Below are 23,760 nucleotides of genomic sequence, written 5' to 3' on the forward strand. Positions count from 1 at the left end.
CGCGCGAGTTGTCCGCCAACGCGACCCGCTCCGCCAACAACGCCTCGCAGATCGCCGCCCCCTTGCCGACCAAGGCCAAGGACGAGCTGTTCGAGCGCGTCGGCTCCTCCGCCAACAAGTACGACCGCCTCTCGGTCGTCCTGTCCGACATGGCCCGCTTCGTCCTCACGCACCGCTTCGGCGGCGTCTACCTCGACGCCGACACGATCCTCCTCCGCGACTGGACCGAACTGTGGAACTGGCATGGCGCGTTCGCGTACCGCTGGTCCCGCCTCGAGAAGTACAACACGGCCGTCCTCAAGATGCAGCGCGGGTCGGCGATCGGACACTTTATCTTCCGCACCGCTGTCGCCAACGGCCTCGACTTTCACCCGATGACCGTCAGCCGGTACACGAAGGATGCGAACCTCGAAGGCCTGCTCCTTCGCTTGCCGGACGCGCTCTTTGACCCTGCCTGGCTCAACACGTGCGTTGCGCGTCTCTTCGGCTCGCTTTGACGCTCGCTGACTCTCCTTGCACGCGCAGCGAATACTACCAGCGCGACCGCCCGCCTCAGCCGTACTTCAAGCGCTTCGAGGACTTTTTTGATACGCCAAAGGACATTGGCGCAGCGCCCGTCGCGACTGGCTTTGACGGCTTCTTCAAGGGTGCCTTTTCGTACCACTTCCATAACTTCTGGTGCGCCCGCCCTTTCCCTTTGCTTACTTCCGGGACTAACGCAGCTCGTGCTCAGGTGGATCCCCTTCGACCCGTCCCGCAACTTCCCCGACCTCGGCCCGCGCTTCCAGTCTGGGGAGCGCACCGCTCGAGGACGGTTGCTCGCCGCCAAGCTCGCCTCGCAGCCCGCCGGCAACGATGCGACGACTGCGACCGGCTCTTCCGGCGGCCCGTCGCCCACGAAGCCTGGCGAGACTCGCGGCCTTCCCTCTCCCCCAACGCAGATTGCGCGACGAGAAGGGTACAAGTGGGGCGACGACGAGCGCGACTTTGCCGAGCTCGACTGGAGCGACGAGCGCGTCGAGGAGGACGAGCGGGACCTCAGCTGGGCGGCGGTGCTCAAGCGCACGTTCGAGGCGTACGTGCGTGGCGAGCGGCCGAACTTGTACGGCGAGTGGATCAACTGGGACGAGGCGGGAGCGGACGAGTACTGAGCGGCTGGGGGGCGCGGGGACACCGCCGCGTCAAAATGGACATTCCTTCGAGCTTGCGCTCGACTAGCACCCTTGCATCGTTAAGCCGTATACCCTTGCGTCCTTCTCCGGACGCACGTATCATCCCCCTCGGCGGAACCTTCGTTCGTTTTTCCCTTCGTCTTTTCCCTCGCTCGTTACCGATGTACTGCAAACCCGTATCAGACGCGCTTCCTCGCGAGGTGAATGACTTGCGGAGTCGGTAAGAGCTCGCACTAAAGGAAGCCAAGAACAGTCCAGAGCGGAGGCGGCCAAGACGACCATCGTTTCGAGCCGACTACTACTTCTTCGCCTCTTGCGCTGCCACAACACCCTCGAGAACCTTGTTGAGGATGACCGAGCCGCCGACGAGGTGCTCGTCTTTCATTAGCTCAAGCGCGCGAGTCCAGCCGGCCGACTTGCGTACGTCGTCCTGCGTAGCGACCACGAAGAGTTGGTGACCAAGTCGACAGAGCGTACAGACGAGGACGCACGAGGTTCTTGACAATGTAGTTGACGATTTTGTCTTGCACGTCTGTGTAGGTCCGGCCGAGCGAGGAAAAGGCTTCGTAGGCGGCCTGCGACGTATGGTCGCGGACATCAATGCAAAGCTGACGACGCAGCTTGATGGAGGGAACGCACGGTCTCGGGAGTCAGGCTTTCGACGATGAAGTTTTTGGCCGCGTCGCGCAAGTCATTGGAGGTAGCGGTCCGCGAGACGGTAGAGAGCGCGCGGGTCGCAAGGAGGAGCATCATCGATGCTGCCCGTCTCAACGAAAGTCACGATGGTGGACGAGTCGTCAGGAGAGGCCGTCTCCGGCGCGGACAGAGCGAACGCGCGGGAAGGGGCGAAGGAAATCTCGTCGTAATAGATCCAGTACAGGTACGAGAAGAAGGTCGAGTAGCTGTGTAGGTACAGATGAGAACGACCTCTCGTTGACGGAACGGAGAGCGGTTCAGCTTGAGACGCACCTGCAGTCTGCCACCTCGACGCGATGGTATTGAGCTGTAGCGTTGGAACGTCTGCTCGAGGCACGAGTGGCCGATGAGTCGAGCAACTCGACGGGGCTGTGAGGCTCGGAGACTGCGTTCGCTGAGGGAGTTGGCGCCGCTTCGTCTGCATCACCCGACTGAACGTCCTTCATCAGGCTAACTTCTTCGTCGGCTGCCATCGACTCGTGCAGCAAAGCCAGTTCTGCAAACTCGTCGAGGTCGCCCGCATGCAGATTCGACGGGAGCTCGCGAGCGAAGTCTCGTTCGAGAACGGTGTCGGCGGAGCCTTCCGCAAAGTCGGATGAAAGCACTGCACGAGCGAAGCAGGTCAGATACTCCCGGCGCACGATGCAACAGCAGAGCAGACTCACAGGTTCGCAGATGAGCAGACTTCTCGATGAGGATGGGCTTCAAGGAGAAGATCCAAGCATCGATACCGGGAAGGTGAAAAGCGACGTCGCCATAGCGCGAGCTGTTGAAGAGCGCGAGCGGAATCCGTGTAGGCGACGATGAGTTGCCCTCGTGCAGAGTGATCGAGATGACCAAGTTCGCCTGCAAGACCGCCGAAACTCAGTCAGCGGCGTGCGTCGGGAGGGTGCCTGGGACCGACTTGCGGAGGATGGAAGAGCGTCTATCATCGACCACCCGAGAACGGAGCCGAAACCCCAGCCCTGGCCGTCTGGTACATACTCGCCGCAGTCGCACGACTCATCCGACCAGACCTTTGGACTGTTTGGCACGTCCGTACGGAACTGGAGATATCGAGATGAGCAACGAGGGGTTGCGCAGTAGTACAGCTCTGCGCACCTGCAAGTTGTAGCTCAGGGTAATCTTCTGCGCCAGTGATGCAGTCGGACAAAGGAAGAAGTCGCAGGACTGCGAACCTGCCCCTTCGTCGCTGAGCTGCTGGACATGTGTCAGTACGCGTTAACCTTGAGGACCCAATGGTGACGCACGAGACTTATCCTCATCTTCCATCGTCCCGCGTCAAAATCTGGCGAGTAAACGGAGGGACCGTCTAGCTCGGATGTCGCTGTCCTTGCTTCGCTCAGCTGCGTCTGCAGCGTTGCCACGCTCATGCTCCACACAAAAGTATCGCACTGCCGATGGAACGTCAGCGGGCGAAGCAGAGCCGTTTCGAGGGAGCGAGCGTACTCGTGAAGCGGTCAAGACTGACCCAGCGATCGACATGGCGGCGTAGCAGACCGCTGAATGCCAGCAGAAACGATAACAGCGAACGGCAGCCTCCTCGAGCGCAGCCGGGGCGAAGTGAGCGCGGTTGAGGGAAGAGAAGGAGGCGAACAAAGAGGAGAAAGGGGAGCGAGCGAGGGTTGGCAAGCTCGACATCGCTCAAGTCGCTCGAAACGCTGTGCTGAGCGTGCCTCAGGTCTTCAACTATCCAGTTCGACCCGCTTTTAGCCCCACGACGCCTCCCATCGCCGTCACGCTCGTCCAGCTTAACCAGACGAACCCCCTCATCAAAACCGCTTCACCGCGCCGCTTCAGGACTGCCGAGAACCTTGAGATCGCCAGTACAGACTGCAGGGAGCTTCTCGGATGCTCGGGCGTGCCCAGCGTCCCACCGGTCGGGCTGTACGCGCTGGAGGACGCGGCCGACCCGCTGAGCGATGAAGTCGGATGGAGCGCGCACGGCGGGTCGGGCGGGCAGCAGCGCATCGCTGAGCAATGCTCCGGTCGGTACAGGAGCAGTCGGAAGTGCGGATCAGCCCAGGGGCGCGGCGAGCGATGCGAGAGGACTCGTTCGGGACGAAGCGACTCGCGGGCACTCGCGGATTGCGTTGATCTCCCCAAGACTGGTTCAGCGCTCAGTCTACTGCTACAGGGGCGCCTCGACGCAGCCCAAACTGGCGGCGGCGCGTCCTGCTGTCACCCAGCATACCTCGCCTCGTCCACCCTGCATGTGACGGTGACGGCCGCCCGCACGATCCGATCTACTGTACCTCGCAAATGCTCTCCTCGCAGGCGCGAAGCAGCTCCTTGAGCAGGCGAATTACTTGCGCCTGTCCCAGCTCCACTTGCCGCCGCCTGTCCTTGAGTTCTCGACCGCCCAGGATCACCTGTCGCTCCCGCTCCCCACTTTCCCATTCTCTCGCTTTTCACGAGCTTAAGCAGACTCGTGACGCCTGCTCGACGCAGACGCGGGAAGGGCACAGCCTTCCCGAGATCTTTCTCGCGTCCTCGTGCCGCTTCTCCCTCTCTTGGCCTCCTTCTGCCCGCTCCTTGCTCGTACAAAGCGCCCAACAGACGCTCTTCGACTCTCGCACGCCTCGCCCATTTACTGTGCACCGCACGCAGGTCGTCTAGGTGCGTCCGTGCCGTCCCGTTCCTTTCGAAGGACTGTCACTCATCTTGCCTGCTCACAGCTCCTCCCCTTCCCCCGCTCAGAAGCTCATCCTAGACGCATTCGTCGATGTCCGTCACGTCTGAGAAACCGACAGTCATGCAGCAGCCGTCGGCAACGGCGCCCATGACGTTCACCAACAACGCTCCTCCCGCTGCGAACGCTGCACCGGCGGGTCAGCCGCGCGACTGGTCGACGGGCGTGTGCGGCTGCCTCGACGGAGACTTTGGCGGGTTCTGCTTGTCTTGCTGGTGCCCATGCATCGGTGCGTCCTGCAACTCGTCAACTCAGCCTGGTCCAAACTAACACGCCCTCGTTCGCAGTCTACTCGCAATACAAGTCGCGCCTCGACCACCTCAAGGCGACTGGCAGGGCGATGCCGCCCGAGCAAGTCGGTGCGTTCGCGACTTACCGCCTGAAGTCTCGCTCGAAGCTGATCTTTCGCTCCTGCTAGAAACGTTCGGCACGCCCGGCGTCCTCTGGCTCGCACTCAACTGCTGCGCCGGATTCGCCTGGATCCTCGACTTCATGGCTCGCGACGAGATCCGCAGTGCGTTGGCACTCGCTGTTCTCGAGTTGTCCCTGAGATTGACGCCTCTCCTCGCGCAGAGCGCTACAACATCCGCGGCGACGGCATAACCGACTGCCTCACGTCGTGCTGCTGCTTGCCGTGCGCGCAGAGGCAGCACCACCGCGAGCTGCTTGTCGAGGAGCAGCACCAGTGGGGCGCGGACACGAACGGAATGCAGCAGCACGCCCCGACGCTCGACCAGCACTATCCGGCTACGCAGGAGCCTGCGCAGCAGCCGCATTACACCACGCACCCGCCGCCTTCGACCAACTGAGCACCATTCCTTCGCCGTCCCTCCGCGACGGACCACCTCCTCGTTCTGCCTAAGTCCAGTTGTCCGTCTCTTCCGCCGTTGCTCTAATGAAGGCTGTACGTCACCGCCATGCGCTGTATTCTGTAATGAAGTTAAGCCTAGCCTTGCGCACCATTCGTGAGCGAAAGCTGAGAAGGTCGTCCCGACTCTTTTCGAGCGAGAGCAGCGACTTCCGCCTGCCGCTCACACAACGTCGACTCGCCACGTAAGCGATCCGTTCGCACACACCGCACCGCAGGCGAACGTTGGACAACCACTGTATTCCTTGTGCGTCTAATCGGTGTGAGTCTAGGTGAATGAGGAGTGTATCGAGTCTAAGCGGAGGAATGCGAATGTCTAGAACTAGATGCGAGATGCGAAGAGAAAGGTCGAAGACGAGAGGCGAGCGAGAGACTTAGACGTCCTCAGCGAGGTTGCGCTTGGTTGGGACGTTCTCGTGGTGAGACGCCTCGGTGCCGAGCTTGAGGCGCTTTGCCTCGTCGCGCTCCTTCTGGTTGCGGGTGGTCGCGCCGCCGTACGGAGTCCAGCTCGCCGAACGCCAGGCAGGAACGCCGCTGTGAAGTTGCCAGGAGTCAGCCAAGGCGCGCAAGCGAAGGCATTCGTTCGCGACTCACGTAAGGTAGAGTTCGTCGACCTGAACGAGCGAGAGACCTGAGAAGCGGAGAGAGGCGAAGGCGTTAGGGCGTTTGCGGCCTTCGAGCGGAGAGAGCGAACGCACCCTTGGTCTCGGGGATGAAGAAGAACGTGTAGGCGGCGAAGAGCGCCTCCGTTCCAGCCCACATGAAGGTGATCTTGGTGCCAAGGTTGCCGTAGCCGGGGTCGGTGATGTACTGCAAAGACGGAGAAGGTGAGTAAAGTGACGAGGCGACGGTAGGAGTAAAGGGCAACCTACAGGAACGATGATGGCAATGATGAAGTTGTTGAGCCAGTTTGACGCGGTGGCGAGCGAGACGCAGAGAGGGGCGATCTTGAGCGGGAACTGCTCAGCGGCGACGACCCATCTGGAGGCGAAGGAAGGGTCAAGTCGTTCTTGTCGGTTTGGACGTCGTCTCAACGCACCCGAGAGGTCCCCACGAGCTAGCGAAACCAGCGATAAACCAGCACGAGGCGAAGATCAACGCCCTTCCAGCAGCGGGGTCGTCCGGCTTGGCCGTCGAGACGGAACCAGCGATAATCTGACCCGAGAACATCATGGCAGATCCGATGAAGAGGAGCGTCCTGCGGCCGAGGCGGTCGACGGCGAGGATACCGGGGAAGGTAGCGATAACGTTGATGCCACTGAGGATGAGTTGAGTCTGGTACGGGTCCTTGATGCCGGAGGTGGCGAAGAACTTGTTGCCGTAGCTGAAGAAGAACTGTTTGTGCGCCGGGGCGTTCCGAAGTCAGCGGTGGTCGTCCCAACAGTCCAGAAGCGATACGCACGTTGACGCCAGTCCATTGCTGGCCCATCTGGATTGCCAGGCCGTTCATCGTGCGAAGGAGCATGCGGTCCTTCATGCGGAAGCAGTCGAGGTAGGTCGCGTCGGCCGCGAGCCTCTCGTCCTCGACGCCCTGGACGATCACGTCGAGTTCAGCAAGGAGCTCGGGGTCCTGCTCGTCGAGACCACGAAGCTTGGCGAGGTTGACGCGGGCGCGGTCGATGTTGTTGCGCTGGACGTAGTAACGCGGCGACTCGGGGGCGAGGACGGTCCCGACAAAGACGATGGCAGCCCAGATGAACTGGATGGCGATGGGGAAACGCCACGAGAAATCGGTGCCCTTGTCGTGCTGGGCGTAGTTCACGGCATTGGCCAGGAAGATGCCGATCGTCGCCATGAGCTGGTAGGTACTCGTGATCAGGCCGCGCAGGTGCTTCGGCGAGCACTCTGCCTGGTACAGCGGCGCGAGGAGCGAGAGCGACCCGACGCCGAAACCGGTGACGAAGCGACCTGCGATCTCTTGTCCGTATTGCGACTGACCCGACGTCTCGATGGCAATGCCGGCCGCATAGATCACGAGCGAGACGATGATGGCAATCTTGATACCGGTGCGGCGAAGGAGCTGGCCGATGAGGAGCGCGCCGAAGAGGGCGCCGAGGGACATGAAACCGGTGATGAGGGACTGGCGGGTCGAGGTCAGGGAGTAGCCGGACGGCGAAGTCGGGTCAACCTCGCCAAAGCGACGTTGGTAGACCGGGTTCGTGATCAAGCCCGAGATCACACCCTGCTCCCATCTGAACAGCAGAGAAGAAGCCAAGGTCAGCTTCGCTTCCAGGTCCGCGTCCGCTGCCACCCCACGGACGTCGGTCAACGCACCCGAATAGGAGACCAGCGAGCGACTGGAAGAGGCAGAGCGCCACCACGAACGGCGGCGCGCGGTCCTTCGAGGGAACGCCATCGAGCTCGTCCTGGGGGTGGAAGGTGGATCCCGGTCGCGACGAGGGCGCAGAGTGCCCCTCCTTCTTGACGGACGCCGCACGACTGGGCGCAGCTGAGCCAGCGAGCGTAGTCGCCTTGGAGGCGGGAACCGACTCGTTCTCCGGGTTCATAGCGGCGGCGGAAGAGGAGCACAAGCGGCGCACGCCCGGGGAGATGGCAAGGGGGTGGAGAAAGAGGGAGAGAGAGGTTTTCGTTCGTGCCCCAGCCCAACGCTAGCCACTCAGCAAGCTGATGGCGGGGAGATGCTCCGTGCGCCGAAGTCGCGGGGCCTCATCAGCTCAACTCGCCTGCAGCGGGTCGTCAAGCATGGTGCGGCCAAGCCAAAGAGTCGTGTGCGCCTGTGCATCGCGCGCGAGGTGTCGACGAGCCAAGCGACATCGTGCGAGGCGGGAGTTGGTCGGTTGTGAAGGTGAGCTTGGTCAAAGGCGGAACGGCGAGCACGGCGGTGCGGAGCTCAGTGCGGGTGGAGCGGAGGCGCGGCAAGCGAGTCCTTCCGAACGGAGCTCGGAGTAACTTGCGAGAAACGCCGCAGAACTTGTCAGCATCGTGCCGAAGAGCCAGCGGGTCCCGTCCGCGAACACGAGCGACCGTTTCCTCATCCATTGCGCGTGATACCGTGACTACACCGCGGACAGCGCAGGGCAGATTTCCTGCGGGAACGCTGAACGATCGCGAAGCGAGAAAGGCGGCGGAGAATCGATGCGTTCCCGCCTCCTCGTCTGCTGGGCTCCGCCCCCGTCTCTCCCTCGTCTCCGTGCGAGTGCGAGGAGGCGGGAAGCACGTCCGCGCGACCTCGGGAAAGTGGCCGGCGTGGCGTGGGCGTCGGTGGAGTAGCCGCGGCTGAAGAGAGGGGATGAAGCCTGGTTCGTCGAGGCAAACGGGGAGGGCTGAGGGAATCTGCGACGCCAACAACAGTCCCTAGTCGTGGGGATGTGTTTCTTCAGTAAGCTCAGCGCTGCGAGAGCGAGAGTGCGTACTGGAACCGAGTCGGGCGTCGGGAAAGGGGATGCAGCGAGGAGGAGGCGAGAAGGGAGACGGAGCGGCATCGTGGAGGGGACTCTGTGCGACACTGGCAGTGCCAAGAGCACGCAATTCAGTCTCGTTAGCGTTCAGCGGGACCAGCGCAGACCCGTCGTGACGGCTGCAAGCCGGTCATCCTGGTCTGACAAGAGAACAGGCGTCAGTTTGCCCGTCTCTAACGCTGGCACGGCCTCGCAATCATGTGGGCGCATTGAATAGATCCGCTTGAGCCACCTGCAAGGCCGCCCAGGTCCCAAATCGCTCTTGTCGCGCCTCGCGAACCGTCGAGCTGATGAGAAAGCAGGCGGGTCTGTCGGTGCGGGAGAGCGGTGGGTTCGCGGGCGAACGAGCGGCCGGTCAGAAGGAAGCGCATAAGAGGCCATGCAAGCAAAGACGGAGAGAATGCAGCGATGTGAAAGCGAAGAGAAGAGGAAGAGCCTGCTGGAGAAACCGCGAACAGGGTTGGCGGCACCCTCTCGCTTTCGTTGCGCTTCTGTGCTTGTTCGACGGATAGAAGAGTGACCAAGGAACATTGTAGCGCCCATACAAATACGCAACTGCGAGACAGGACCCGCCCGCATCCATGTCGCCCGCTCCTTCCGCCCTCCTCATCCCTGCGCCCATTGCTGCCTGTAGATCCATTGCTGACGTTCACTCAGCGGCACCTTGCCGATACTCGACTGCTTCGTGTCGGCCTGCGGGAGAAGAGCGGGAGGTAAAACGCGTATCGGCGAGGTGAGGGAGGGATCAGGCGCACCTGGTCCTTCGGCGGCGAGTAGACGACCTGATTCCCATTGTGGACCGTAAAGTGCCCTGTGTCCCGGCGATGGAACTCTGGGAACTGGTGGAATTCCTGCTCGAAGGTGGATTTGCGCTTTGGAGGGGCCGGTGCGGGTGGTTCTTTCTTGGGCGGCGGATCCGTGTTGCTCCGAGAGAAGACGTTCGGGAAGGGCATTGTCGTGAGGTGGAGCGGATCGAGCCGGAGGGAGTGATGGGGATGAGGGCGTACAGGAGCGGAAGGAAGAGAGCAAGTTGCGCTTCGCTTCACCAGCAACTCACACAGCCTCCTTTGCGGGATGCAGTCGATCTGGTCGCGTGTTCGGCGGTTTGTCGTGCCGGCGAGACTCCTGAGCGGAAGCAGCGGACAATCCGCCTGGAGAATCAGCGCGGGGTGAAGCGAAGGCGGAGAAGAGGAGCAATGAGCGAGCGGGATTGCGTCTGACTGGATGCTTGAGCGCGTGTTTATGAGTGAACGGTGTTGCTTGAAGTCACAGGCGACATGAAGTAGCTTGGAGCGAGGCGACCACGAGTTGCGAAGGTCAACTTGCTTCCTTCCTCCTCACGCTTGTCCTCCGCCCTTCGTGCCCGCCAACGTCTTCTACTTCCTCATGTAGACCTCTCATCCCGCTCCCGCTCCCTAGGCCACCGACGCCTGACCTCTTGCGAGGAAGTCGGTGAAGTGGAGCTGTCGTCTTCTGCAGGGCGGTCCTGGTTGATAGGCGGTCGTGTACGAGAGGCAGGTAGCAGGGTGTCAGAACAAGTAACGCGATAGAGGGGACAGAGCGGAACCCACCGTGCGAGGCGCTTGCGCATAGCGGCCGTTGTGCATCCACTCAGGCGCAGCAGGCTGAACGGCGTAGTTGCTGGTGGTGGTGAAGGGGTCGGGGTCTGCGAGGGGCATTGTCAGATTTCAATTGCCTCAAGAAGCGGGATGGATGCTCGCTGCGAGTGTCTGCGAGGTTGAGCGGCCAGGTTGGGGGTGGTCTGCACGGAATGATCGTCAGCCTTGCAGTCTCGACGACTCTTTTGAGCGTGCACGCACCCTGCTGTAGCCGTAAGACTCGGCTGAGGCATCGCCTGATCGACGACGACGTGCTGAGACGGCAAGTTGTGCGTGACCGGCCAGCCATAGTCATCCGGCGATGACGGCGGACCTCGGGCGTCGTTTTGATGCACTCGATAGCGTTCTCCGCGCCGCCTGACACCCGGTCTGCCAACCAGATCGGTCAGCCATTGTCACAAGAACGGGGGAGATGAGTTCCTACGCACACAAACGGATCGAAGCGCCTTGCTGGAGGTCTGCGGCGGTCCTGACCTGGCCGTGGGTACCCTTCGCCGTCGCCTGAGTCGCCGCCATCGTCGTCTGAAGAGCTGTCGTGCTCGATGGACGGACGAAGCATCTGAACCAGGTCGGCTCGAGGGTTTCCGTGTGTCGCCGCGCGACGAAAGCTCAGATTGGGTACGGGCGCGGTGACGGTCGTTAGCGCATTTCGACGGCGGCGGTGGAAGGCGCGAGGGGGAGTACTGGGCCAGCCAGCTTCGTCCTCTGGAAGCTCGGGCGCTGCGGGTCGCACAGTCGGCGACGAAGAGTCCCCGTCTCTGTCGGGACTGGGCGTTTGAAAGATCCGTCCCGGCATGCTTTTCGCGAGGGTGCGAGGCGAGCAAAAAGGAGGATAGGGCGGCGAAGAAAAGAAGTCGAGTCGCGAAGGGAAGCAGGCAAAGTTGAGCGAATCTTGCCTCGACGCGGACATTCCGCGGACATTGTACCCCGCGTCGGTCTGCGAGAAGGAACGAGCTCGCAAGCGACGCATGCGCAGAAAGGTGAGGGGACGAGAATGTCGGGGATTGAGAAAAAGCCGACCAAGACCCGTCGTTCTCAACAGGTTGTGGCTGTGTTCCCTCCGTCCGCCGCACCCAGAAATACTCCAATCATCGAAGCAACGCGTCCTGCCTTGTTACGCCGTAGCTGGCGGATCGAGCGTCATCGAGCGAAGAGAGGAAGCACGGCGTTTGAGCGCGACACCAGCTCGCGGGCTGCTGGCGAGCCTGCTCAGCAATTCAAGGACCGGCACACGTCTCGTCCGCCTGTGCAAGCGTCCCCAGCCGAGCGCGTGGGAACGAGAGCAGCGCGAGAAAGGGTTGGCAAGGACAACAACGCTGCGACTCTGCTTGAAGGCGTAGAGACTGGTTAGCGGTGCTCAGGAGACCGTGCAGGATGGCTATCACGCCGCCAGGGCCGTCAACTCGCCCAACACTGTCACCTTCACCTCCTCCTCAGACCGCCTCGACCCCACCTCGATCCAGCACGGCACACACTCCACTGCAGACTGCGCCGCCACCCCACAGGCACTTAGATGGCAGAGTACAACGGGTGCTCGCAGGTCTTGTCGAATTTGGCGTCGTCGTTGGCGAGATCGTTGATGAAGCCTCTGCGGACTCTCGCTACTCTCCTCGCATCGGATCGGACTCGGTCGGTGTTGCGGACGGTGCAGATGGGTCTGTGCAAGGGCAGGGGCGGGCTTTCGAACCGGTACGAGGTGTCGAGGAAGTCGGTACTTCCGACGAATCTCCTCGACCGATGGCTGCGGAACGACGACCACGGGCGAGGGAACGGCGGAGGATGGAGAAGCGACAATGGCAGCTACCGCACGCGGATGGATGTGAGTTGGGCCGCAATCCACATCGCAACCTCGCTCGTCCTCCTGTTTCCGTTTCAGCTGACCCTTCCCTTCGACAGACCCCAACTGCAACTACGTCGACAACTCCATCTTCACCTGCTACCCCGAATCGAACACGACCCTCGTCCAGAGTGACTACTCGCTCGTCATCTGGAACGCGATGCAGCCCTCCTTCATCAACCGCCAATACGTCGACGTCTACCTCTACAACGCCGACACGCAGGACATTGCAACGTCCTGGAAGAACGAGTCGAATGCGCAGGGCATGATCGGCATTGTGCCGAGCGATCCTTGGTGGCCGGGACCGCAGTCGGCGCAGTCTTGGTTTGGCTCGAACGCGCAGAACCGCACGACGCCCTACTTCTTCGTCGTCGTGCCGGCAGGTCAGCAGCTCACGGGCGGAGAGGTGCACGGCGCGACTTTCCGAGCTATCCGTAAGTTGCGATTCTGCGAGGACTCTCGTTCGCATGTTGAGCTTGCTTTCCGCAGAAACCGCCGCACCTTCCTCGCTCTCCTCTTCGCTCGCCGCCCTCACTGCCTCATCCGTCTCTTCAGCATCGTCAGCTTCCGTCGCGTCTGCTTCGTCCTCCCTCTCCGCCCTCTCCGCCCTCTCCGCCTCATCCGCCTCGGCCCTCGCCAGCCGCAACGGTTCTTCTACCGGCTCCTCCAGTCCAAGCGGCACCTCTCGCTCCGGCTCTCTGCAAAACGAGTCTAGCTCCGGCCCCGCTATCCCTCGCTACGCCATCGCCTTGATCGTGATTCTCGGCTTCCTCGCTCTTGTGGGTGGCGCAATCGCGCTGTACCTCCTCGGTCGCGCACGACGAAGGAGACGCGAGCGCGAGGCGGCTTTAGCGGCTGGAGCGGCCGGAGCAGGTGCAGGAGCGAGTCGAAGCGGAGACTTCATGTCGGAGGACGACTTTACGCATGGCTCGCAGGATCCGATCCTTGGTGCGGGCGGAGCGAGGGGTAGCGCGTCGTCAGGTCGACCGAGGGCGTCGAGCTCAGTTGCCGGAGCGGGTGCGGGCACAGCTGGCGGTTCGGCAGCCGGAGCAGCAGCCGCGCCGCTCATGTCCGAGCGGGACGAGTCGATGCTTTCGCATTCGGACGCGGCAAGGATGGCCGAAGCGTTTCGCGCTGCCTTGCGCAGACCGGACTTCCCTGCGCCTGGTCCCGGAGTGGAGGGTGCAGCAGCTGCGGGAGTCGCGGCGGCGGGCCCTGGAGCGGGTCCTTCGCCTACTGGTGCAGCGGGAGGGGACGACTCGAACGGAAGTGGCGAGGGGAACGGAGTCGGACGCGGATTGCTGGAGGACGAGCTGCGCGGCGAGGGAAAGAGCATGAGGCAGGTCGAGGGTCGAGGAAAAGGATGGGGGGCTGGTACGGGCGGAGGTGCGGGTCCTTCGGCGGGCGGTGCGGCTGCGTGAGCGCGCGCAGGACAGACTATCTCGTTATACACTCGTTGTCTCCACTTATATACGGCTTTCTCGCTTCCCATACCCTTTCCTCTCGCACAGACACTTTTCGCCTGATTCCTCTCGACTTAGCTGACTTAGCTGGATTTCACGTAATGCTGTCATCCTTCTTCCGTTCCGCAAGCTTGCGTCTTTGAACAGCGGCAGCGAAGCGTGTCCCAGGCGCACTCTTCTCACGAAGCGAACTCGAGGATGGCAAACGTCCGCGGCGTCGTTCTCAGGCCGTAAAAGCGGCAATGGTTCGTGTAGGGTATCGTTGTACGACAGGGTGGGAACGGGTCACAAGATGGGCGATAGTCGAGAGCGGGTAAGCGGGCGGGATCGGGGATCAAGGGTTGCTGGCGTTCCGGATGAGCATGCCTGCCAGAGCTCCCGTCAGCGGGCACGCACATAGCAGAAGAAGGAATGCGGCGGACTCACGGATGTTGTTGAGCAACACCTGTACCATCTCGAGGTACTTGTTCTCCTCGCCGCGCTGCTCCTTCGCCGCCTCTTCTAACAGGCCTCTCGCGCGCTTGAACTCGATCTCGAGTTCGTGAGTCGGTTTCGGCGAGGAAGGGACGGTGACTTGCGTCAGGTCGACTTGGAAGAGCTGGTGCGAGTAGGAGATGCGGTCTTTGTAGCGCGAGTGGGTCGGAGGGGTGTCTGGTATGGGCGCTGCGCGGGCGGAGGCAAGTCAGCGACGCCTCGAGAATGATCGAGGAAGCGCGAACGCACCGGGCATTTCCAAACTGACGCTCACCCTCCAGTCGAACAGTCGCTTCGGGCTGAAGATGTTCATATCCGCCACCCTGACCTTCTCCACCGCAATAGGCGGCTTGCTCTTATCCTTTTGGTCCCTCGTGACGCGCACCTTGCGCTTCGGCTGCCCTTGCATCGCGGGGATCTCATGGAAGGTGTCGAGTTCGCGGGTGTGGGAGTAACGGACGGGTGCGAAGGCATAGCTTGGGTGGGCTGACTCTTCGACGCGAGAGTTGAGGAGTTGATTGAAGGCCTTGTGTTGGTTCTGTGCAATCAGGCGTGCGGCGGGAAAGGACAATAGGTTGAGAAGGTCAATTCGGAGAGTCAGCTTTCCTCTTCGTTCAAAGCCCTCAAAGCGCGCGAGACGCACGACGGTCATGTTGCTCTCAAATCGTAAGCCGCTGTCGTCGGTAAGGACTGCGGAGGGGAAGCGAGTCAGCAAGGAAGCACTGCCGCCCGTCCGTTCGACTGAGACGCACTCGTTTCTATTGGTACTGGCAAGTTCACGCGCATCCCGCCATTCCGGTCGACAAGCAAGCCAATCTTGGCTTCGATCTGCGCGGAACAGGAAGCCCGCTCAGCAAGCCTCTCCTTCGGGTCAAGACGGCCTGACAGACGAAACGGCCACGCACCTCGACGGTGTCCCAGTCTAGCTGCGCGCAGAATCCCCACAGCCAATCTGCCACCTCGCGCGTAAACTCGTCGATCGGCTCGACGTTGAAGATGCTCGGTTCGAGGGCGAGGCTGCCTCTTCGAGCCGGTGCAGGAGGCGGAGGAGGAGGGGCTGATCGGGCGGTTGAGGTGGATGCAACAGGTGCGGGAGCTGGAGGGTTCTGTCGGGTCGGAGAAGCGGAGCGGCGGGGAATAGTCGGGGTCGAGGGTGCAGGAGCTGGAGTCGAGGAAGTCGAGCTGGATCGTCGGACGCGCGTCGCTGGCGGCTGCATCGCCCCTTCTTCTTCGTCTTCCGCAGCGCGACTCCCGTTTGGCCCATCGAACGCTCCTGCTCCCGTACTGAAAGACCCGATTGACGAACTGCTGCTCGTCGGCCTCGCCCGCTTGTGAGGCCGCTGCGCTGCTTCTCCGCCGTACGTATGCGCCGGGTCGGGCGTCAAGAGGTTTCGGAAGCCGACTGGGCCAGGTGAAGCTGTTGCGGCTGCAGAAGGAGGCATTGCCGTTGGACTCGGCGAAGAGGCCTTCCTCGACCCGTTCGAACCCTCGGCGGCGAACAACGAGCTCGCATCCTGTCCTCCTGGCGCACCAAAGTAGTCGCTGTCGAACGGCGTGTCGACTTCGGACGGGTTGTTGAGCAAGGAGTGGATCGAGGGGGAGAGGGACGGCGAGGCTTTGGGCGACTGCTTGGGCGGCAGTTGGCCAGCGCGAGAGAACGGCGACGGCATCCTGAACCAGCTGCACCACCGCCAGACCGAGCCAGAGCGCGGCAAGTGGGATGGTGGAGAAGGAGTTGTTCGATTACAAAGTTTGTATTCAGCGGGTGTCTATCAATACAAAGTTGTAATCGCTCGCTTCTTATCCCACGTCTGCTCGCTTCTCTCGCTTCTTCTGGCTAGCCGACCATGGCGAGCAAGGCAGAAGAGCTCAAGGCAGCTGTACGTCCAGCTCTCGTGCTCCCTCGTCTGGCCGCGCAAGTTGACATCGTCGCTCTCCTCGAACGCAGGGGAACGCCGCCTTCAAGGCTGGCAACTTCGACCTGGCCCTCGCGAACTACTCGACTGCCATCCAACTTGATCCTTCTGTCTCGACATACGCTCTGAATCGCGCGGCAGTGCACCTGAAGCTGTCGAACTGGAGGGACGCAGAACGAGACTCGACGACGGCACTCGAGCTGGACGGTGGGGCGAACCCAAAGGCGCTGTACAGACGAGGACTGGCCAGGAAAGGGCTGGGAAAGCTGAGCGGGGCGAAAGAAGGTGTGTGGGCGGTTCTCTCGCTTTCTCTCCCAGGCTGCACGGCTAACCCTCTTGCACTCTCGCTCGCAGACTTTGAAGAAGCTCGAAGGCAAGGCGCCGGAGATGATGTTGCCAAGGAGCTAGCGGCGCTTGTCAAGCAGCTGAGTCTGAGCGGGACGCAGGCGAACGGAGCGAAGACGAATGGTGCCGCCGCCAAGGTACGCCCTCTTGCCTTTTCGAACGCTCGCAGAAGGTTGACCCGAGTGTACAGCCTGCCGCTGCGTCTAAGCCCTTACCCTCACCCTCGCCGGTCGCTTCGTCCTCCTCTTCCCCATCGACAGAACGCCTTCGCGCTGCTCTCGCACCACCCGCCTCCTCGTCTTCTTCATTCAGTCAGTCTACTAAGTCAGATGGACTCCTCACGCCCGTATCTACCCGCCGCCTCACTCCCGCCGACCGCTTCGCACCTTCGCCCTCGCCCGTTCCTTCCAATCCTCCCGCCTCGACCTCGCCGTCCAAGTCTGAGCCGGTCCGAACGAACTGCTTTGCGGCGAAAAAGGAGGCTCGTCAGGCGCGCGAGCAGCAGCCGTACAGGGCGCAGCCTCCGCCCACGAGCTCGCCATCCGCGACTGCTTCTTCGCCTCCTCCCCCGGATCCTTGTTCCGAATCTGCCGCCGCCGCATCCCTCGCATCGTTCGCACCTTCGACAGCCGCCTCCTTCCTCCGCCCTCCTCCACCGCCAGCCCCTCGCGCCGCCGCCTCCCCAACCTCTCTCGAAACGCACTTCTTCTCAACCGCACCAGGCGACCCCTCCCGTCTCGCTATCCTCCGTGCACTCGACTCGCACCGCATGCGAGACTGGATGGGCGACGGCTTGACGCCTGATTTGCTCAGTGCGATGCTGGGTGAGGTATTGCCTTTGTTCCAAGGTGACGCAGCGACGGATGCGGCGCAACGTAAGAGGGACGGAGAACTGGATTGGGTCGTGCCGCTGCTGCAGGGGCTGACGGAGTGCAGGAGGTGGGATAGCGCAGTCATGTTCCTGGAGGAGCGGGAGAGGGAAGGCGTCAAGCGTGTGCTGGACGAGGCGCAGGGGCGGATAGCGAGGGTGAGGAAGGGGTGGGGCCTGTAGGTAGGCTTGCTGCGACGCGCATCTTGCTTTCGTCCTCAGCGAAAGCGTCGCTGCTGGCTCCAGCTTCTCTGGCATTTCTCGGTCGCGCTCGACTCCTTGCGATGTTGGGATGCTTCAGTCATACGTTGCGTTGGCTACAGACTGATATGGACGGCACAACAGATGGATGGCACAGATGGGTACGGATCGCGGACTCTCACAGCTGCTCTTCCTCCATCTCCTCATCTTCCTCCGACTCGTACTCCGACTCTTCCTCGTCGCTCTCTCCGCTGCCCCACCCAGCCTCCTCCTCTTGCTCCACTGCGATCCCCTCCCTCGCCAGATTCCATTCCTCCCTCATTGCACTCCACAGCTCCTCTCCTTCGCTCGTCTCAATCCCTAACTCGACACACGTCTTCCACAGCGCCTCGACCGCTTTTGCTCGACTTGTCGAATGTAGAGCAGGCGAGAAGAGCGAGGGAGAGGGAAGAGTACGGGTGTAGATGTAGGTGTGGATGAGTTGGAAGGCTGGAGGAGAGGGAAGACGGAGGTGGACGAGCGGGAGGGAAAGGGTCGAAAGCTTGTCGGCGGATAGAGAAGGAGGTGAGGCGGGTAAGGGCGCAGAGGTGCTTTGAGGCGTCGCGGGAGGCGTGAGGAGGGATGTAGTGGTGTCCTTTCGGACAGCCGGCGCTTCGCAGACTGCCTCCGTTTCTTTGCAATCCGGCACCGACACTGCGTCTCGACATTGTAGCAGCGGTCTGAGGCGGGAACAGGCAAGGCCCCATGGCAGTGCGTGAATCGGGACGAGGACATGCTGAGGATCCGGTCGTGCTGGACTTGCCGGAGGGAAGCTGACAGCGAGAAGGTGCGTAGGTGGGATGCAGTAGCCGGCGGGAAGATGCGCGGGAGGGTCGAAGGAGCAGGAGAGGCGGGACTTCGCGGGAGAGGAAGGCTGGGACGACTCTGTCGAGGGGTATTCGAGGGGAGTGACGGAGTCGGCGCCGGCGAGGAGACGAGGAGCTGTAGATGCGCAACGCTTTGTCAATTCGAGTCGCTACGAATCATCAGACGAAGATCTCGAGACGCACCGAGGGTGACCAGGGAGTCGCGGATGAAGGGCACCGGGACGCCTCGGAGGTCCTCGTCGCCCAGTCCTGATAGATCCACCGGCATTTTGACGTATCGTTGTCGAGTGAAAGCTCGCGGCAGAGAGAGCCTTCAAGCCGTGGGATGTAGACGCGAGGGAGCGACGAAGACGAGAGTTGGCGGCCAACGCGGAGAACGGAGGAGGATCGTCGCGCTCGAATGTTCGCTGCCCACAGTCGTCGAGCCAGGCGCTCAAGTGTGTGTGTGGGTGCGTCGACAGCACGAACAGCGTCGAGGGGGGAGAGACGCGTGCTGTTGTGTGAAATACGAAGTTGGGGGGCCGCGGACAACAGCTGTCCGGGCAAGGGGACGCTCGAGGCAGCGACTGCGAAGCCTCCATGATCGCAGTGTCCGATCGGCTAAAGAACAGAGGCACAGCTCGTCCATCGGGGGGCGTGAGATGATGTGAGACCAGGAGAACAAAGGCGACGGAGAGTTGACCTCCGCACAGGGTTGCAAGATCTGCAGGGCCGTACAGCACCGTGCACAGCTCTGATTATTACTGTCCGAAGCTCTGCCGCGACTTGACGCTCGCCAAGTCGAGAGCGTCCGGTCGGAGGAGGAGGAGGAAGCGAGGCGCGGGTTTGTTCTCCACTGTCTCCGCTCCATGCGGCGCTGCATGCAGACACCACTAGTCCGCGCGCGTCGTGGAGGCGGTGCGGGGTCTTCCAAAGGCCGCATGGCGCCGCCGCGGAGGGGAGGACGTCGTATCTCTCTTCCGCTGAGAAGGCCCAGATTGTCGAACGTCCGCTGCGAGAGCGGACGGGCGTAGCATGACCCTCTCAGGCATCCCACTACAGGCTGTCAGGGTTTGCTAAGTCTCGAGCACCTCGCCGGATGCAAGTGTGGTTGGCCTTTGTAACGAGGCTTGCTGGTGCTCCGGCTAGGCGAGTGGAGACGATGGCAACGATGAGAAGGAGAGAGAGAGCCATCGAGCAGAAACGTCTAGGGTCGTGTGCGAAAGAAGGGTCGGTCCGAACGAGTGGAACGAGTGACAAGGGTGAAAGAAACTGTGGGGTCGGAGATCTGCGCTTCGCTCGGAGAACCTCGAGGTAGCGCTGCGTCCAACACTTTGTCCCGCCACAGAGGCTCACACCGCTCGACCGCGGTTACGGACGAAGGCTGCATTCAAATGCATGTAGAGCCCGCGCTAGTCAAGAGAGTTGTCTGACATGGAGATCAAGGTCGACGCCCCATCGACAAATTGCGCCCGTGGAAGAAGAGGCGATCATTGGTGTTTCGGCGCGGCGTCTTGACAAGGCGCGGAAGAGGTGCAATCGTGAGCGTCCCTATCGCTTGTGAGGTCGACGACGCCGAGAGACCCAAGAGCAGAAGCGGCGCGAATCTACGAGCGAGGATTCGCAAGAGGACGAGCGACACTTCACACGGAGCAGTCATTCCTTTGTCCGGGCCGAACAGCGAGAGCCAGCAGAGTGAAGGGACCACTCGCGCAAGCAGACGAGAGACCACAACATCAGCAGCAGCCAAAGTCGAGACGCCGCGAGGTCGTGGATTTCGCAGCGTTTCTCCGCCTGCGATCCTCGTTGTCCCAGTCTCGTGGCCCGCTTCCTCCGACGATCAAGCCCTGTAAGCTCGTATCCCGCGTTCGGTACAGTACCTGATCTGGCACAAGCGTCGACGAGAGGGAGGAAGCGGAGGTCAAGTAACGCCCCGTCGACCAGCGTTGCCGCTTGTTACGAGCATACCTGCTTCGTGCATCGTACACAGCGCCTTCCCAGGGCACTCTGCGCTCGCCTTGCCCGTCTTCGACCAGATCCTCCTCGAGCGGGCGACGACTGGAAGAGGCAAGCGCGCGAGCAGTTGAAGCTACGCCAGTGTCGATGGTAGCGATGTCTAAGCGCAATGACAGCAGCAGCAAGCCTCCAGGCGATCGAGGACCAGTCACAGGCAGCTGAGTCGAGGGCAAGAGGTTGAGCGGCAGGTTGGACTCGCCCTCTCACCCCGTCACACTCGCTGGACAGGCTTGCACACGCTCAGACGCTCTCAGACTAGCTCGCAATGGGCTCACACTCGCGGTCGGACGAGCGCGACTCGAAGAAACACTCTCGCTCTTCTCAACGCGACGACCGGGACTCGAAGCGGCATCGCTCGAGCAGGGACGAGGGGAGCAGCAGGGACAAGGACCGGCACAAGAGCAGCAGCAGCAGTAGTCGCTCGCACCGCGACCGCGACCGCGAACGGAGCAGTCACTCGTCCTCCTCGAAGCGAAGGCATGACGTCTCGAAGGGCGAAGAGGACGACGAAAACGAGTGGGTGGAGAAGGCGCCGTCTCCCGGAGCGCAGCAGCAGAAGGATGGACAGCCACGGCCGCCAGTCGACACTGTCGGCACTTTCGAGGTCGGCTCGATGCCCACCGCTGCTGGCTTGAGGCGTCTCGAGGGCGAAGACATGACGGACGGCTTTGGCGAGGGCGACGTTGGCGGCAGCTCGAGCAGAGGCGGAGGTCTGTTTGGCTTGCCCGGCGACGGGACGGAGGGACAGGACGAGGCGGACTTCTTTGGCTCGTTCGGGACGGAGAGGCGCAGGAAGGAACCGAAGGAAAAGGTCGACCCGACGGTGCGTGCAGCTTGATCTCTTGCTTCTTGATTAAGTGCTCACGGGGTGTTGGCATCACAGCAAATGATGGGCCAGTCGTCTCGTGAGTTGAACAAGGCCTACTGGCAAGGCGCGCCCAACCCCGCCACCGCTTCTTCCGCCGCGGCTGCTCCCCCGACTCCTTCAACCGGCTCTCCCGCACCAGGCTCGTCCGGCTCGGCATGGCGCATGACCAAGCTTCGCCGGACATACGAAGCTGCGGAGGAGGAAGGGCGGCCGATCGAGGAGGTTGCGCTCGAGCGGTACGGCTCGCTTGAGGCTTTTGAGGAGGCGAAGGAGGAGCGACGAGTATTGGACGAGCGCGGTGATAGGCGGAAGAGTCGACGCGAGAGCGGGTTTGGCGGAGGTCCGCCTCGAGACGGTGCGAGGACGCCCACAGGCATGGCGGCAGATGGTGGAGGTCGGCGATTCGTCTTTACCGAGATGGACGCCGCAGGAGATGGCTCTCGTCCTTCGTCGCGGCAGTCCTTCCGACGACCTGGCGAAGCGCCGCCTGGTATCGCCCGATCCAGCTCGACCTCGTCAGTTGCTGGCGCAACTTCCGGTTCTCGCGGTTCGACGCCCATCCCGTCCGTCCTCACTCCGCCCGTCGCGCGCCGCATGCCCTCCGCCCTCTCGCAGTCAACGCTGGTCAACCCCGATCCGACCTCGACTGGTCCTGCCGTCTCGTCGAACTCCTCTGCGCCTCTCGGTTCTACCAAGCCTGTCCTCTCGCAGTCGGAGCTCAACAAGCTCCAAGCTCGTGTCTTGAAGGCCAAGTTGATGGAGTCGGACGACGCAGCGGACCTCGAAGCGGAGTACGAGCGCGAGCTGAAGCGCTCGATGGACGCTGGGCCTGCGGTAGCCGAAAAAGAAGGGATGGAGCAGACGCTTGGTGGTAGTCGGGCGCAGGGTGAGGACGTCCAGGTGTTGCCGACTGTTGATGGTCGAGGAAGGATGTACGATGTTGGTGTTGGGACGGCCATGGCGGATAAGCATGAGGAGGAGCGGAAGGCAAAGGGCCGACGCGCGAAGAAGGAGATGGTGCGATCGCTTTCGCTCCCCAGACGGCACAGCGATGCTGATGCAGCTTCGTCGTGCAGGCCTTCCAATCGCACGACCCGCAGACGGGCGAAGTCATACGCAACAATGCCGACGACGACGCCCTCTCGCTGCAAGACCTCGTCCGGCAAGAACGCTTTTCGGGCGGCCAAGACGACGCTCGCGCGCTCGACGCATCGTTCGCGAATCGGATCGCGACCGACGCGCGGTTCACGATGGACCTCGACTATATCGACGAGAATGCGGAGAAGCTTGCGAGGGCCAAGATGAAGAGCGAGGCGATGAAGCGGCAGTTTGCGATCAACGACTATGCGCGGACGAAGAAGGCACTCGACTCGTGCGTTAGCCTGCGTGCCTCCCCTTCGCATCGTCTCCTCACCCGCCTCCTTCACGCACAGCTGTACGATGTGCTACTCGGACGAAGGCGCTCCGCCGAAAGCCCCCGTCGTCGCGCTCGGCACACGCGTTTACCTCGCCCTGATGGAGAATGAGGAACTCGTGCCGGGTCACTGCCGCATTGTGCCGGTCCAGCACTATCTCAGCTGCTTGGAGATTGATGAGGAGGAGGGATGGGATGAGATCAAGGTGGGTCTGGCTCGCCCACTCGGCAGTTTTCGCCGCCTTGAGCAGCTCAAGGCTGATGTTGGCGAATGTCGGAACCCACAGAACTTCATGAAGACACTCATGCAGATGTTTGCCGCGCAAGACAAGGGCGTCGTCTTCTTCGAGACGATCATCAACCACAAGCAGCAGCGACACGGCTACATCGAAGCGATCCCCGTCTCGTTCGACCTCTTCGACCAGCTGCCAATCTACTTCCAGGTGCGTTCGCTTGGCTCGCGTCATGGTTCTCCGCTGATGAAGGCTTGTCGTCGTACCCGCAGGAAGCCATCTCGACGTCCGAGAGCGAGTGGTCGCAGCACAAGAAGCTCATCACCTTCACGCCGGCCCGCCCCTTCCGCCGCTCGCTCGTCCCGAATCTGCCTTACTTTGCCGTCCAGTTCGACTACAAAGGCGAGAAGGGGTACGGCCACGTCATTGAGGGCGTTGACGATGCGCCAGACCGCGATCTGGACGGCGAGGAGCGGAGGGGAGACTTGGGCGACAAGGGCGGCGGCGAGTTCCCTCGGTGTGTTCGCTCGCGCCTCTCGTGGTTCTCCGGTACCTGCTGATGCTCCTCGCCGCGGCTACAGCTACTTCGCGCAGGAGATCATCGGCAACCTCCTCTCGCTCGAACCGCGCAAGTGGCGCAAACCTCGCCGCCTCGACCGACGGGACAACCCGAAGCGCATTGCCGACTTCCGCAAGATGTACGACGCGTACGACTGGACCAAGATGCTGCCGGGCGGTTCGGGAGGGCCACAGTGAGCGGAGGAGGAGCGAGCGAACGGCGTTGTACGATTCCGACGATACTCCTGGGCGCACT

The 23,760-nt window shown here is 62.1% G+C and overlaps 11 protein-coding genes across 11 annotated transcripts in view; 5 read left to right on the forward strand and 6 right to left on the reverse strand.

Annotated features, from left to right (window-relative positions):
* RHTO_04263 (glycosyltransferase family 32 protein) overlaps positions 1–1,151 on the forward strand; it is a gene marked incomplete at both ends in the record, with an annotated part of 3,029 nt that extends 1,878 nt beyond the window's left edge. Inside the window, 3 exons of the mRNA XM_016417931.1 lie at positions 51–466; positions 526–678; positions 734–1,151. Coding sequence (XP_016270608.1) covers positions 51–466; positions 526–678; positions 734–1,151 — 987 coding nt within the window. The remainder of the gene's footprint in view (positions 1–50; positions 467–525; positions 679–733) is intronic.
* A 319-nt stretch (positions 1,152–1,470) lies between these two features.
* RHTO_04264 (CXCXC repeat-containing protein) lies at positions 1,471–3,353 on the reverse strand (the record flags this gene model as incomplete). The annotated part of the gene is made up of 10 exons (XM_016417932.1): positions 1,471–1,602; positions 1,664–1,747; positions 1,812–1,938; positions 2,006–2,074; positions 2,142–2,472; positions 2,534–2,714; positions 2,816–2,914; positions 2,970–3,065; positions 3,119–3,262; positions 3,318–3,353. 10 exons carry the CDS (start codon positions 3,351–3,353, stop codon positions 1,471–1,473), a joined length of 1,299 nt encoding a protein of 432 aa, XP_016270609.1.
* Positions 3,354–4,593: 1,240 nt separating this feature from the next.
* On the forward strand, positions 4,594–5,369 carry RHTO_04265 (Cys-rich family protein; the record flags this gene model as incomplete). The annotated part of the gene is made up of 4 exons (XM_016417933.1): positions 4,594–4,789; positions 4,848–4,919; positions 4,979–5,074; positions 5,134–5,369. 4 exons carry the CDS (start codon positions 4,594–4,596, stop codon positions 5,367–5,369), a joined length of 600 nt encoding a protein of 199 aa, XP_016270610.1.
* Positions 5,370–5,802: 433 nt separating this feature from the next.
* On the reverse strand, positions 5,803–7,935 carry RHTO_04266 (MFS transporter, sugar:H+ symporter; the record flags this gene model as incomplete). Its single annotated transcript, XM_016417934.1, has 7 exons — positions 5,803–5,962; positions 6,023–6,059; positions 6,127–6,238; positions 6,301–6,409; positions 6,468–6,763; positions 6,831–7,620; positions 7,703–7,935. The coding sequence occupies 7 exons, from the start codon at positions 7,933–7,935 to the stop codon at positions 5,803–5,805; spliced, it is 1,737 nt and encodes a 578-aa protein (XP_016270611.1).
* Positions 7,936–9,453: 1,518 nt separating this feature from the next.
* Positions 9,454–9,800, reverse strand: RHTO_04267 (uncharacterized protein; the record flags this gene model as incomplete). The annotated part of the gene is made up of 2 exons (XM_016417935.1): positions 9,454–9,540; positions 9,603–9,800. 2 exons carry the CDS (start codon positions 9,798–9,800, stop codon positions 9,454–9,456), a joined length of 285 nt encoding a protein of 94 aa, XP_016270612.1.
* Positions 9,801–10,231: 431 nt separating this feature from the next.
* Positions 10,232–11,436, reverse strand: RHTO_04268 (uncharacterized protein; the record flags this gene model as incomplete). Its single annotated transcript, XM_016417936.1, has 5 exons — positions 10,232–10,333; positions 10,419–10,513; positions 10,569–10,609; positions 10,668–10,835; positions 10,895–11,436. 5 exons carry the CDS (start codon positions 11,434–11,436, stop codon positions 10,232–10,234), a joined length of 948 nt encoding a protein of 315 aa, XP_016270613.1.
* Positions 11,437–11,840: 404 nt separating this feature from the next.
* Positions 11,841–13,724, forward strand: RHTO_04269 (uncharacterized protein; the record flags this gene model as incomplete). Its single annotated transcript, XM_016417937.1, has 3 exons — positions 11,841–12,285; positions 12,363–12,737; positions 12,793–13,724. The coding sequence occupies 3 exons, from the start codon at positions 11,841–11,843 to the stop codon at positions 13,722–13,724; spliced, it is 1,752 nt and encodes a 583-aa protein (XP_016270614.1).
* Positions 13,725–14,100: 376 nt separating this feature from the next.
* RHTO_04270 (mRNA capping enzyme) lies at positions 14,101–15,910 on the reverse strand (the record flags this gene model as incomplete). The annotated part of the gene is made up of 6 exons (XM_016417938.1): positions 14,101–14,132; positions 14,193–14,429; positions 14,490–14,778; positions 14,884–14,930; positions 14,993–15,068; positions 15,146–15,910. The coding sequence occupies 6 exons, from the start codon at positions 15,908–15,910 to the stop codon at positions 14,101–14,103; spliced, it is 1,446 nt and encodes a 481-aa protein (XP_016270615.1).
* A 177-nt stretch (positions 15,911–16,087) lies between these two features.
* On the forward strand, positions 16,088–17,552 carry RHTO_04271 (TPR-repeat containing protein; the record flags this gene model as incomplete). Its single annotated transcript, XM_016417939.1, has 4 exons — positions 16,088–16,120; positions 16,189–16,441; positions 16,511–16,638; positions 16,692–17,552. 4 exons carry the CDS (start codon positions 16,088–16,090, stop codon positions 17,550–17,552), a joined length of 1,275 nt encoding a protein of 424 aa, XP_016270616.1.
* A 196-nt stretch (positions 17,553–17,748) lies between these two features.
* On the reverse strand, positions 17,749–18,704 carry RHTO_04272 (uncharacterized protein; the record flags this gene model as incomplete). The annotated part of the gene is made up of 2 exons (XM_016417940.1): positions 17,749–18,551; positions 18,620–18,704. The coding sequence occupies 2 exons, from the start codon at positions 18,702–18,704 to the stop codon at positions 17,749–17,751; spliced, it is 888 nt and encodes a 295-aa protein (XP_016270617.1).
* Positions 18,705–20,696: 1,992 nt separating this feature from the next.
* Positions 20,697–23,702, forward strand: RHTO_04273 (cell cycle control protein, Cwf19; the record flags this gene model as incomplete). Its single annotated transcript, XM_016417941.1, has 7 exons — positions 20,697–21,254; positions 21,315–22,316; positions 22,376–22,671; positions 22,733–22,919; positions 23,001–23,156; positions 23,219–23,463; positions 23,528–23,702. 7 exons carry the CDS (start codon positions 20,697–20,699, stop codon positions 23,700–23,702), a joined length of 2,619 nt encoding a protein of 872 aa, XP_016270618.1.
* Positions 23,703–23,760: the final 58 nt, after the last annotated feature.

Source organism: Rhodotorula toruloides (assembly GCF_000320785.1).
Source record: "Rhodotorula toruloides NP11 unplaced genomic scaffold Scaffold27, whole genome shotgun sequence".
Taxonomy (NCBI): Eukaryota; Fungi; Basidiomycota; class Microbotryomycetes; order Sporidiobolales; family Sporidiobolaceae; genus Rhodotorula; species Rhodotorula toruloides.